Source organism: Aethalodelphis obliquidens, unplaced genomic scaffold, assembly GCF_003676395.1.
Source record: "Aethalodelphis obliquidens isolate GAN/ISIS:26980383/991018 unplaced genomic scaffold, ASM367639v1 scaffold4, whole genome shotgun sequence".
NCBI lineage: Eukaryota > Metazoa > Chordata > Mammalia > Artiodactyla > Delphinidae > Aethalodelphis > Aethalodelphis obliquidens.
In genome coordinates, this window is record NW_020837948.1 from 68,334,881 (window position 1) to 68,348,928 (window position 14,048).

Sequence of the window (14,048 nt, forward strand, 5' to 3'; positions counted from 1 at the left end):
CATAGTAAATCTCAAACTTCAACAGCTGTCCCTAAAATAGAGACAATGGGTGTAATAATAAAGTTACTGATCAATCTGATGAGGCCTATGGGAGCCCAGAACTTGTAAATCATCTGGAATTAACGTATCTATTTGGGGCCTCACAGTGGTTGAGCCAAGAGGTAATCCTAAATTCTACACACTAGCTCTTCAATATTATCGACTGTAAGGGAACACTGGATAGCCCTTTTTTTTTTGGCCGCACCGTGTGGCTTGCAGAATCTCAGCTCCCTGACCAGGTATTGAACCCGCGCCCTCCACAGTGAAAGCGCAGAGTCCTAACCACTGGACAGCCAGGGAATTCCCAGGATAGCCTGTTTTAGAAGAGTCAAATGAACCACTAAACAGTAGCTACTTACTACTATTCATAAATGCTTCAAGGAAACCATTCCTTTTTTAAAAAAATAATTAATTAGTTATGTTTGGCTACGTCGGGTCTTTGTTGCTGTGTGCGGGCTTTCTCTAGTTGCGGGGAGCGGGGGCTACTCTTCATTGCAGTGCCCGAGCTTCTCATTGCGGTGGCTTCTCTTGTTGCGGAGCATGGGCTCTAGGTGCGCGGGCTTCAGTAGTTGCAGCACACAGGCTCAGTAGTTGTGGCGCATACCTCATTGTAACAAGGCATTCACAAGTCTACTGCTGGATTCCAAGACAATTCAATTGTGCTGCACACACAACTGTTCTATAAATGTACCAATTTAGTTCTGACACATCAAGTATAAATTTGAGTTTGAAAGCCTCACCTGACTGAGTTTTATGGGTGTCCATATTGTTCTAGCAATTTTCTTAAATTACAAGTGTCCTTTTTTGATTTAATCTAAATACCTAGGCCTCTGAAGAGATTCCCATAATATGGATTTGACTAAAACTGTAACAGTTTTAATGTATACACTATTCTGAAGTTATAAACAGTTCTCTTATGTTTTTGAGACCTTCATCCAAGTGCTTGAATGGCGAGAGCTGAGGAATGTTAATGTCTGTTTACAGATAAATGAAGATTTCTTCAACATCAGAGAAGGAATATAGATTAACAGGACAAAGGATTTATATACTGTGGGAAGGGGGTGGGGGGCAACCTGACTGTACAGTCTCCATAAATATGTTCAAAATTATCTTTACTTCCTCAAAGGTATCACCCTCCAGAATATTTCCTTTTTTTAAAAAAATAAATTTATTTATTTTATTTTAATTTTTGGCTGCATTGGGTGTTCGTTGCTGCATGCGTGGGTGAGCAGGGGCTACTCTTTGTTGCAGTGCGTGGGCTTCTCATTGCAGTGGCTTCTCCTGTTGGGGAGCACGGGCTCTATTTGTGCAGGCTCAGTAGTTGTGGCACGTGGGCTCAGTAGTTGTGGCTCACGGGTTCTAGAGTGCAGGCTCAGTAGTTGTGGCGCATGGGCTTAGTTGCTCCACGGCATGTGGGATCTTCCCAGACAGGGCTCAAACCCATGTCCCCTGCATTGGCAGGCGCTTTCTTAACCACTGTGCCACCAGCGAAGTCCCCAGAATATTTTCTTGTTTATAAAAAGGGAGAGGGGAGGATCGTATGGTAAAAGGTTTTTTAAAATAGGTTTAACACACAATGGGATAAATACCTAAGGAGTTACTGCTATAGGAAGGGGTATAATACCCCTCAGTCATCTGCCACTGACAGCTCAGTCAGTACAGTAACTCTCCTGAAATACTCCTCCTTTTCTACAAAGACTGACTCTTCCTCAATTGTTCTGATACCCTTTAGCAGAGTTTTTCCTACTGCTGTCAAACAAACTGGCCTACCAGGAAGAAAGGGGTAGTGGAGGGTAGAAGTTCAACTCCTCTATAAACGGACAACTGACAAAAGCAAATGAAGTGGGAGAACAGAAGAAATAAAGTAGATCTTTCCATCACAGCTGCAAAGAAAGTTTGTAGTGATCATTCATTCTATTCAAAACGTACTGTGGCATATGCCCTACAAATACACATATACTTACACATAAACAAGTATTATTTTTAGATTAGTGTGATACTCAAAGAATTACAAAAGTTGGTAGTTAATTTTTCTAGAGAAACATTTGATTAAAGATTCTGTCTTACTTTACCTGGAAGACTGCCCTGTGATCTTCTACAACTTGTTCTTCCATTTCTACCATTTGTGAGACAGCTTCGTGGAAAGTAAACAATTGTGGAGAAACCTCTTCTTCCTTAAAATAAAAATAGTTTAAAAATTATGACATAAGTTTATATTTTAAATGTTATAATAAAAAAGTAGTTTTTCTGTGTCATCTACAAAAATGCAACTTAGAAATTGAGGATGCTTGAATGTTAAAGACAACTAAAACAAAACATGAAAGGCAAAGCCACAATTTCTTTTTATGGGTCAAAAATATTTAACATAACACTCAGTAAGACAAACTTAAACACATCAGTAAGAGACAGTTTTCACTTATCCCAAGCTTTACTGCAGAATTACTGTAAAAAAGCAATCTCTTTTGGAGTGCAACTTTTCAAATATACATTTATCACAGGCTAGAAATATACTGAAATATTTCCTCAGTGTTGTTTACTTTCCCTAACAATTTAATTCACATATATGTCTTAAATTTCTTTTCACTAGAAGAGAGACGTAAACATAGTATCTTTCATGAGTGTGACTATCAAATTGGTATTCTGAAGGATTCAACTCTTACTAAATTTTAATTTCTGAATTGCATTCTACAATTTACTTACTGGTTTTTACAGAAATTTTAATGGACAATTCACAACTTTATCAACAAAAACTCACATATGTATATGCAACATATATTTTGGTCCTACATCAAGTCAAACTTCTCTGGCCTTGCTTTCTTTTTTGAGCTTCCTTCCCAACTCTAACATCTAATGATTTATTTCCTCAAAATGTGGCTGTAGTGATTGAGAAGTACCCTTAAAATTGTTTTATAAAATGTCAGTAGGTAAAGCAACATTTTTCAAATAAAATACACAATTCTAAATATATGTGTATTTTCGTTAAATTAAATATTATAAGTAGACTTTGACTTATTTGACTCTTTCATCAATAAGCTGCCATCCCTAAAAGTTTATATAATCAAGTTGGCTAAAGAATTTTTTATTTTTTCTTTGGGAAAAGAGCCATCTGCTTTTAATCAGGACATGCAGGCATGATTCTCTCATATTCTCTGTCCTTCTGGTAAATACACAGTCAACCACCTTTACTCATTTTATCTGCCCACTTCCCTGCCAAGCCAAGAATGTCCTGTCTTTTCTCTGCTTCAAGATATTATGCAAGCTCCTATCACTTCCATGCAGCCCACTCAGAATACTTTTTGTCTATACAACTACTTATGGAATTCTAATGCACTTGATTATCCTCTAGTTTGTCTACCTGTATTACTTTTATCTCCAGGGCATGTCCTGGACACTATCCCATTTTAATCTACCTTGTTAAAATTTAATATAGCAATAAGAATATGTACACATGCACCAATACTTAACTAAAGGCTAATGCTGAACCATCTCAAGACAGTTCCTTGGGGAAGGCAAAGTTGAAAGAAATCCACACTCTTTCATATATAAGGGAGGTTGCAAGAACCCATGATGTCATGCTTAAAGCCTCTGGATTAGTTCTGGTCACCTAGCCAACCTCTCCAAATTAAGGTCCTGCAAAGACCAAATAGATGCAAGAATAAAATGTGAGAGATCTGCTATAGGGAGTGCCTATCTTGTTCTGGTTTTCCATATCTCTGGAAGCACCGTATCTAGGAGCAATGCAGGGTTTGCTTTAAGGAATTTTTTTTTTTGCTTTAAGGATTTAAAAAGCAACTGCAGTCTCTTTCAAACGTTTTGGGGACAGGGGATAGACTAACGCCAGGATTTCATTTTTAGGTCTTTATCCTCTATGGTTCAAAGTTCAGAACTCTTATTTTATTTTTTTATTTTATTTCATTTTATTTTTTGCGGTACGCGGGCCTCTCACTGTTGTGGCCTCTCCCGTTGCAGAGCATAGGCTCCCGTCGCGCAGGCTCAGCGGCCACGGCTCACGGGCCCAGCCGCTCCGCGGCATGTGGGATCTTCCCGGACCGGGGCACGAACCCGTGTCCCCTGCATCGGCAGGCGGACTCTCAACCACTGCACCACCAGGGAAGCCCAGAACTCTTATTTTAAACCAGGTTTCTTAACTTCGACACTACAGACATTTTTGGGGGGAGGAGGAAGGCTGTCCCTGTGCATTGTATGTTTAGCATCATCCCTGGCCTCAACCCACTGGATGGTAGCAACACCATCCCACCTGTGACGACCAAAAAATATCTCCATACATTTTTCCCTGGAGAGGGGCCAAGTCACTCTTGGTTGAGAACTGCTGCATTGAGTCCTACTTTGTAGAGTATTTTGAAACATGATAACAAAAAGTAGGATATCCGTTTGTTTACTCTAGAATATTTTGGACTTTAAAATACCTGCTGGAAAGTACAAAAACATTAACTTAAGTTATACTGTTTCCAAAGAATATCTTATTGCAGCAAGCAATCAATTTAGCTGACCTAAGATTTCACTCTGGTATAAGAAAGACCCAGATTTCAATCCTGCTGGGCTTCAGTACTTACTACTTGTATGATCTTAGTCAAGTTAAAAACAGGGATAATTATAGTATCTACCACACTGAATTGTGAGGACTATACCAGATCATAAGATGCCTAGCAAATATATGTCATGAAGTAAGCAACTAATAAATGCTACCTTTATCATTATAAGAAAATGCCACTATAGGATTCTTAGTGGGAAAAGAATGATACAAAACTATATAGATTATACATTTAAAAAATGAAGTTAAATAACTATGTGAAAACGTGTTTCTGCTTTTTTGTTCTTTCTTTATACCTCATTGTCCTTATACAGTGGGCACATATTATTATTTTTAAGTAACAGGGGAATCAGAATTTTAAATTTATGAAATGTCACCAAACATTCAAAAATACAGAAAGCAACCAGATTTAACAAATGTCAGATTTTTTCCATTTTTGATACAGTTCATGAATCCTTTTAATGCATGTGCATGTGTCCATAATCTTGTTCTAAGCTTTATACATGTGATATATTGTATGTACAATTCTTAAACTTGTTTTTTCCCTGTATTACTTTAAAAATCCCCCAATTTTAACATCAGTATAAAATCTGGAAAAAAGAATAGTTAGATCAGGGGTCAGTGAACTTTAGTACATATTTTGGGGTTGTGAGCCATACAATCTTTGTCACCTCTGGTCTTAATGAGCAGGGCCATGTTTCAACAAAACTTTATTTGTAAAAACAGATGGCAGGCCCATAGGCTGTAGTTTGCTGATCCCTGATTTAGATGATAGTTTTCACTTATTCTGCTATGGATGAAATGACTTAGATAATTACAACTATATTATGTAACTTACATTTTGTTCACAAAGAAGTTTTAGATCATCCCTCTGAGGGGAACTCCCCACACCCCACTGTGCCTCTAAATCATCAATCTGATTTGGTGGATGGTGCATTATTGGACGGACATCACTAGCAGCAGTTGGATCCACAGTCAATTCTTTCACCCTATAAACACATAAGAGGTATCTATAATTAACAAAGATTCATGCAGAGGAACAAGAAATATCAACCTATTTAATATAAAAGCAATTCAATAAACATATTAATATTGATGATGTCAGCTTTCCAGATCAAATCTAACTGAAATCTGTTGAAATACTAAAGGTATGTTTAGCTGTGAAGCTTTAGGAATTTACTTAGGTATATAACTTTACAATTACTTCAAACATAATTACTGTGCATTACAAATTGAGAATCAACAAAGTATGCAGATTCAGTATTTCAAAATAAATAAGAGACACTTGTTGCAACTAAATTGCTGAATAGAAAAATGCTAACAGTGGCACTTAGATCAATAAATAAATCACAGTCAAAAATCAGGGATTTTTTTGTTTTTTGGCCGCACCGTGTGTCACACGGGATCTCAGTTCCCTGACCAGGGATTGAACCTGCACACCCAGCAGTGGAAGCGTGGAGTCTTAACCACTGGACCGCCAGGGAAGTCCCCCAAAATCAAAGAATTTAATACACTTTGCAGATTTGGTAGTTAGAAGGCTCAATTAAAATAGCTACATGTGAAATATTTCTAATCTATAAAGATTATAAGCTGTAAAGTTCTATCATTAAAAAAAGTTTACCCCTTAAACTTCAATTTACATATTTGGGAGAGGGTACACTTTTTAAGTCAAGAGGAGCCTTGTGATTTCCTTGCAGACAGAAAGAATGTAAACTATTCATTTTAAATAAGACAGTTTATCCTTCAATGGTAAATATGCAAAGATGACATCATCCTTAAAAAGATGAGAGGGGAAAAGGAAGCCTGAATTCTAAATCAACATTTTAAAGCAAATTAATAAAGTACATAAAAATGAAGATCATGCAGTATAACCACCACCTGCCAAACAAAATGAAAATGAAAAATAAAATGGCTCAGGACAAAAGTATATGCTATGAAAGTAAATGCTATAAAACATGTATACATAGCACAATCCAAAAGAAACTATTAAAACAAACATCTTATGTATAGAATGAAGTAGACCTGGTAATTGAAGGAGAAAAGTCGTCATACTCATAAGAAGGAGAGAGATCAGGGCGACTGCCACTACCCTGTGAGAAGGGAATGTCTGATGGACTAATTCCAAACTCCTTTACTCTGCAGCACCAAAACAGCAACAAATTAAAAGAAAATGCTCTTGTAAAGACAGCAATGCACATTTCAAGTTTGCATTTAGTACTCAGTTTAATTTGTTTAGAAAAGGATCAACGTTGTTATGACAATATATTTACACTATCTTAAAAATAATCAATGTGAAGAGGATTTTGAACCCCTCTGTTCTATTGACTCCCTACTCCATAGTCCTTCCTTTTCTCATGATCTTTCTAGAAGTTTAACGAGTCCATCACCTAAATTTGAAATGCCCTGTATTTAGCTACATGACCACTCATGTCTAATTTCCTTGTGTAGTCAATACCATGAATATTTTATTAGCATTAATGAGTCCTCAACACTCTTGCAGTCTTTTCAAAAGGACACAAGAGAATTAAGTCCTAATGGCATACACCATTTATAATTAATTAACTTCTTTCCTATGCACCTAGAATGGTATTAGCTATAAAGCAATCCTTGAACAAACTGAGAAAACAGTCACTCAGATAATTTCCTGTGTTTGGTGATTCAGGTGACGAACAATGGTGAAAAAAATCCTTTAGCAATGGAATTTAAATTGCTTTTGCTAATGTCTCTGACAGTTATATTTAACTAAATCATGGCTTTTATGATCCAATTTTTGTGACTCCCTATGTCCTCTTTAGGCCAATCCCATTTCATAACAGTAGGCAATATTTATTAATTACTTCCTATATATCAGATATTATGATTAATATTTTAAGACATTATATTATTTAATCATTACAACAATATTGTGATATTATTATCACCACTTTACAGATGAGAAATAGGTTCAGAGCAATAAAGTATCTTACCCAAGTTCATTCAATGAGAATGTGGCATAACTGAGGCTCAAACCTAGCTGTGAGTACGAACCTTATGTTTAAACACTTCAATATACTAACCATATTCTCTGTTTTTCTCATTACTTCTCTTAGGTTGAACTAAATGAAATTACTATTGTTATACATCAAAAATAGTCACATAGATCAAACTAATAATTCCTTTTATTTAGAATCTTTATTTGACCTATTGGTAATATCTACTCTGAAAGGTTGAATACCAGATTCCTTTGCCTTTATCCTTTTGGAAAGCTTATTTACACACGTGCTGACAAACCTAAATTTCTAATACTGACTTAATAACTCTTTTTACTCCCAACCCCATTACTTATTCTTTCAGAATCTCCGAATTTAGATACCTATTAGCCCCTAACCACACATTTTTCCTCTATTCAAAGCTCTCTTGCCCAACCTAAACTATTCTATATGCAGTAATTATATTCCTCAAATGAGCTATCAAATGAGGTTGAAAATCTTTATTCCTAGAGATATGGAAATAAAAGACAGAATTATTTGTCCTAGATGGTTAGTAATGGTTGCAAATGAATCACATTACGTGATAATAAATTAAAATATTTTACTTGGACCTAAATGAACTAGAGGAATAACCAGATACAGCATTTTCACATCAGGGGGATTCCTTTGCAGCCAAAAGTCTGAAGACATGGAGGGTTTTAATTCTACAACACGGCAATCATTTTACTACACTAAGCTGTTCCTCATCTCTCCCATGAACAATTCTGAAACAAGAAGCATTTTAAATTAATGAAAAAAACCCCACAATACCAAAAATGTTCACTACAAAGAATGATTAAAAGTACTATAGGGGCTTCCCTGGTGTCGCAGTGGTTGAGAGTCCGCCTGCTGATGCAGGGGACGTGGGTTCATGCCCTGGTCTGGGACGATCCCACATGCTGCGGAGCGGCTGGGCCCGTGAGCCATGCCGCTGAGCCTGCTTGCTCCGCAACGGGAAAGAAAAAAAAAGGAGAGGCCCGGCGACCCAACAAAAAAAAAAAAAAAAAAAAAAAGTACTATAAAGGTTCATAGCTAGAATCTTATAATTCAAAGTTTAAAGGGTATTAAATTTAAAAATAAAGTTCAATTATTTTTAAAAGTTATTATTTTTAATATCTTTACAAAAGGTCAATAAGTTTATACTTTCCAACAGTTTTTACTGATGATTTTTAAAAATCTCTTTAGTTGAAGCAAAAGCAAAATACCAAAGAACAAAGCGTATGATCTCATTTATGTGAAGTTCAAATACAGCTACCTATATTGTTCAGGGATACATTCATAGGTAGTAAAACTATTTTTAAAAAGAGGGAAAGAAAATTGAGAAATTTATTCCACAAAAGTCAGGACAATGGCTACCTTGGGGTAGAAATTAATGGATTTAGGCATGTTATTCAGGATTCGTGATTAGAAAGGGACACATGGGGAATTTTCTGGGGGACTGGAAATGTTTTATTTCTTGGTCTGATGACAGGAATTTTCACTTTGTAAATATTCATTAAATTATTCACTTGTGTTTTGGGTACTTTTCTGTATGCATATGTATTTCATACTTTAATGAAAGATTAAAAATAAAATTTCCATAGTGATTAAAACAAAAAAATAGTACAAATACTCATGTTTAGCAAAATTAAGAGATTCTCCACACTAGAAATGGAATACAAAGAGGAATTTTATCTCTAGGTTAAAATCACAAATGCAATATGTGATAATACAAATTTAAAACTATATATATAGTCATTCAAAACAAGAGCAATGGGAACAAATCTCTGAAACAAATATAAACATGCCTATTACAATCCAAAATTCCAAGGGCATTTTGTGACTATAAGGAATAAACTGCTTTAATAATGTGTAACGCTTTTTGTCCTCTCATTTGTAATAATGCAATTGTCTATTAACGTCTGTAACACTATTGCCATAAATAATAAAATGTAACCCATACAGAACACCAGAAAGAACTGTGCTATCCCTACTTAAACCCTAGCTTCCCCATGTATAATATTTAAGATTATCAGAAATAATTTTCAGCATATGCAAAACAATTTAAGAAATACGGACTGGCTCCTGATACTCACTTACTTTTGAGTCTTAATATAATAATAAGAATTTTCATGATTTAAATATAGTAAAATATTATGAAATATAACTTGGTTAATGGAAAAATACAATCATGTTCTATGATTTTAAGACCTATTCTACTAAAAATATGTCTTCCCAAATTACACAACACATTTCCAATTATTTTTAGAATATGACAAAATGATTCTAGACATCATTTCAATGAATAACATGCAAATTTTTTTTGAAAATGTAAAGAGCAATGCAGTAAGATTTACCCTATCAGATATTAAATCAAACCATATATTGTTCTATTCCCTTCAAATTTCAAAATAAATAACCATTTCTCATACCTATTTGCATATCTTAATGTATTGAGAGTATTTTCACAGGATGCCATGCCTGGAGAGATTGTGGCAATCTATGGGGGAAAAATGCAAAGGTAAAGAAAATGTTATAAATGATGACAAATAATACTGACATATGGCTCAGTCAGGTCTAATTTTAATATGGTCATCTAAAAAAAGAGTTATTAATGATACCTTAGCTCCAAGATAATTCACTATCTCATACCCATAATCAAAGAATAATTATAAACTCCAGTTAAAATATAAACAACTCTGATGGCACCACAAAATGATCAAATATCAGGCAGAAAATGGAGGTCAACACCTAGAAGAAGGGAGTAACATTGAGTGACTGTCCGCCCCTACTTTTGATAACTTTTTTTGCCTAAGGGCAAACTCTGCTGCTGTCACACAGGACAACTAAAACTTCAATAGAAATCTGGAGTTTCACTGGTTAAACTAAAGGATGGAGTTTGGAGGTAGGCACCATAGCAGCTGGGAAGTGAAGTTTGTCCCAGAAGAGAAATAACCACAGAGGAAGAAACTCATATTCTACATATATATTTATACTACCCAAATCTCTGGCTGACCCCTGAACACAAGGTTGACTGCAAGAAACATAGCTAAGTCTAAAAGAGCTAAACAGAGATTTCAAGGTCAGTTGATGCCCACAGCTGGGGAGACAAGAGTTTGGAGTTCAGCTAAGTTAACTGCCAGCTAAAATAACAACAACAACAATAACAAAATCAATAATCTTTAGAAGAACATAACAGAATCCTGAGTGTCCATAAAATATTCATTCATAATGAAAATTATATAATCCAAAATTCTAGATATATGAAGAAATAGAAAAGTGTGACCAATATGCAAGGAAAACAGAAATCAATGAAAACCAATCTCACAAAGACTCAGATGTTGGAATTAGTAGAATGCATTATAACTACAATATAATCCTATCAGACGGGCAGGGACCACATTTCCAAGTATCGCTGTATCTCTCACAATAGACTTTAAATGACTGTCATTAATGTATTTTATAATTTTCCCATATATACTACATAATTATTCATTTACGATTAAAACAAAACAAACAAACTTACCATGCAGGTACGAGAGTTTTCACCTATGAATGAATCTCTTAACACCTGAGTGAGTTTACTTGCTCGGAAAGGAGTATGAGGTTTATTTCTACCTAAGGCTCTGATGCACTCCTGAAAATTAAGAAAGCAAATTTCATAGATTTTACTTCTTATAAACAGTAATCTTAATGAACATATTTAAAACATCTCTTACCATAACCCTAACATTTAAGATCTGATCAGCTCTGAAAATTCTATTAAGAGATTTACAGCATAGTAGAAATGTTCCCATAAATCCTAATTCAAGAAAATGAAATTTGGAAAACAAAAAAACCCAATCCAAAAGACTACTTTATTAATTCCAAAAGATTCTTCTGGAGACTATGATTAGTGTTTAGAAGTAACAGGCAGTAGGATAACTGTAAAAAGTTAAACTTTTAAAGTGGTACTACAAAAGAAAAAAATAGAATGCTTTCTTTGCTTTGCTAGTCAAGGAAGATATATAATAGTGGCCTAACTTTTTGAAAGCCATTCCACATTTTTCTGAGAAACTTTCTTAGCTCAGTTTTATGGTTCCTTGCCCTCCTTCAAGAAAAAAGACTGATTAATGATTAAGGCCCTCTGGAATCTCCCTAAGCAGCAATGGAATTGGCCTGCTGACTAACAGATCTTTATCTACCTTAAAAAGAATAAATAATATGTGTAAAGAAAATTTCTGGGTACAATATAAATCTGTAACTGCAAACATAAACAACTAAATTTTGATACCTCTCTTACTTATTAGAAAAAACAAATAGTATAATTTTGTAACTGAGTAAACAAAAATGAAGTCAAAAGTAAAAGACTTTTCACAATTAAATGCACTTTATTTACCTTGAGTGCTAAAAGGCTTTTATTAATTTCAGCACCTTCAAGCCTAGTTTGCCTGTCTGCACTGGAAGTATCAGCTCCTCTTTCATTTCCAGCCAAATCGATGAGAGAAAATTTGCCATGTAGTTTTCCTTTCCTTCTAAGAATAATCTGAAACACTGCATGGCTCCGAGATGAATGTGCATTTGCAGATGTTTGACCGGATGTTCTACAATGTAATTAAGAACATTCTGATATGTAAAAAGTTCAATTTATATGTGCAAACCACAATATTTTCATTAAAAAAAGAAAAAACTATTCAGTTTTTATTATTTAAATACAAAAGAGACATTTTGAATTAACAACACAAACATAACCAGATTAATACAATTTAATCTGGCATACTTCAAAAGTTTTTATGAGTAATGATTTTACGTCCAAAATGCGCTGAATAACATCCTTGCTTTGCTTTTGAAAGTATCTAAAACTGATCATGAAACTGTTTCCCTTTCTTAATTAAAATGAGAGCTACCTGCAACTGTTGCCTATGTCAATGAGTTTCAGTACATCTTCAACACATTTGACCTCCCGTTCCTGTAATCCCACCACTTGAACCTGCTGTTTTCCATCTTCGAGCACTCTTAATTTTGTTTTCCTGTTTAGCAAGTCAAAAACCTAAAAAAAAAGAAAGAAAGCTAGCTTTAAAAATAAAAAAAGAATAGTTCTATAAAAATGAGTCATTCAGAGTCCAAAAATTATTTCAAAGAATTCTAGTAATAATGTTATTAGAATAATAATGATCGATACTGAAGTTAAAGAGTTTCAAAGGGAATTTTTAAAAATCTCATCACAGAACTTTAACATAATATTCCAAATACATATAACAATTATGTGGTGGCAATGACTGCCCAACAATGTGAATATTGCTGAACTTCTATGCTTAAAAATGGTTAGAATGGTAAATTTTATGTTATGCATTTTTTAACCATAATTTAAAAAACTAAAAAACAAAAAATTATTTTTTTAAGTTTCCACTTACCTTACCACTATAAATTTCAAAAAAGGTTGCATACACTTGAAGTTCTAACTTCTTATAGTTTGGCTTCTTTAGCATTAAAAAAACATCTCGAGCTGTCAATAATTGCATATGGAGAAAATTTATTAAGATGCAATAAATATTGTTTTAAAAAGCAATTCAAATTTTCCGTTTTTAAAAAGCAATTCTAATCAACTAATGTTTACCTAGAATGATAGTATCAATAAGAAAAATGAAGATTAAAGTGGATATTAATTTTCAAAAGAAAATAGTAGCAATAGTTTTTCTACATTTAAAGTTTAGAGGCCACTCTCCTTCATATTCAAGAAGAGAATGCTACTACTTATCTTTATAAATAGCATAAAATTATAGGCGGTCATAATAAGGTTACTTTCATAATCATACCAAATGGAAACTTTTCACAAAGCAGTTATTCAACAACAAACGCTAAGCTCCAACAATATGCCAGATTACAACACAAACATAATCAAGATTTTTGCCCCCAAAGCACAGTTCTTTTCAAAACAGTCCGCTAATCTAAAACTGACATAATATATAGTAAGTATAGCATTAGTTACCCTTAAAATTCTGGACAGTACTTCCAAATCTTATTTCCAAGCCACCTGAATAATATTCAAGAAGAATATTATAAATAATATGCAAAAAGGGAAGTTACCTGCTAATGCATAAATTCCTTTAGAACAGTCTTGGTTCTTTCCTGAAAAGTCACCTCCCATTGTCTATATGTTAAAAAGAAAATAGAATTTAGGTCTTAGAATTAAGCTATAAGGAAAATAAACTGGCTTCATACCAGGATGTAACTGTAATGAATTACTTACATGAGTCTTTCCACTTCCAGTCTGCCCATAAGCAAAGCATGTAGCCATTCCCCTTTCAAATATAGTTTCCACTAGTGGTCTAGCTGTAAACCTTAAAAATAAAATGTACCAGTCAGAACATACAGTTAATATTTAAATTAAACAAATAAACAATAAAACTAATATCAAGTGTTATTATAAGCAAATCTTATATACCAAGATTTTTAACAAATCAGTGGGATCAACTGCGAGGCCACAATTG

The 14,048-nt window shown here is 34.3% G+C and overlaps 1 protein-coding gene across 4 annotated transcripts in view; it reads right to left on the minus strand.

Annotated features, from left to right (window-relative positions):
- KIF2A (kinesin family member 2A) overlaps positions 1–14,048 on the minus strand; it is a 70,411-nt gene that overhangs the window by 5,762 nt on the left and 50,601 nt on the right. For 3 of the 4 annotated variants that reach the window (XM_027101040.1, XM_027101039.1, XM_027101041.1), the window contains exons 10-18: positions 13,808–13,898; positions 13,645–13,708; positions 12,972–13,063; positions 12,465–12,607; positions 11,957–12,161; positions 11,105–11,215; positions 10,011–10,078; positions 5,430–5,580; positions 2,112–2,213 (exon numbers count right to left, since the gene is read on the minus strand). In XM_027101040.1, the coding sequence (XP_026956841.1) occupies positions 2,112–2,213; positions 5,430–5,580; positions 10,011–10,078; positions 11,105–11,215; positions 11,957–12,161; positions 12,465–12,607; positions 12,972–13,063; positions 13,645–13,708; positions 13,808–13,898 (1,027 nt within the window). Of the gene's footprint in view, positions 1–2,111; positions 2,214–5,429; positions 5,581–6,613; positions 6,728–10,010; positions 10,079–11,104; positions 11,216–11,956; positions 12,162–12,464; positions 12,608–12,971; positions 13,064–13,644; positions 13,709–13,807; positions 13,899–14,048 lie in introns of all 4 variants that reach the window. The other variant, XM_027101043.1, reaches the window with a different exon arrangement.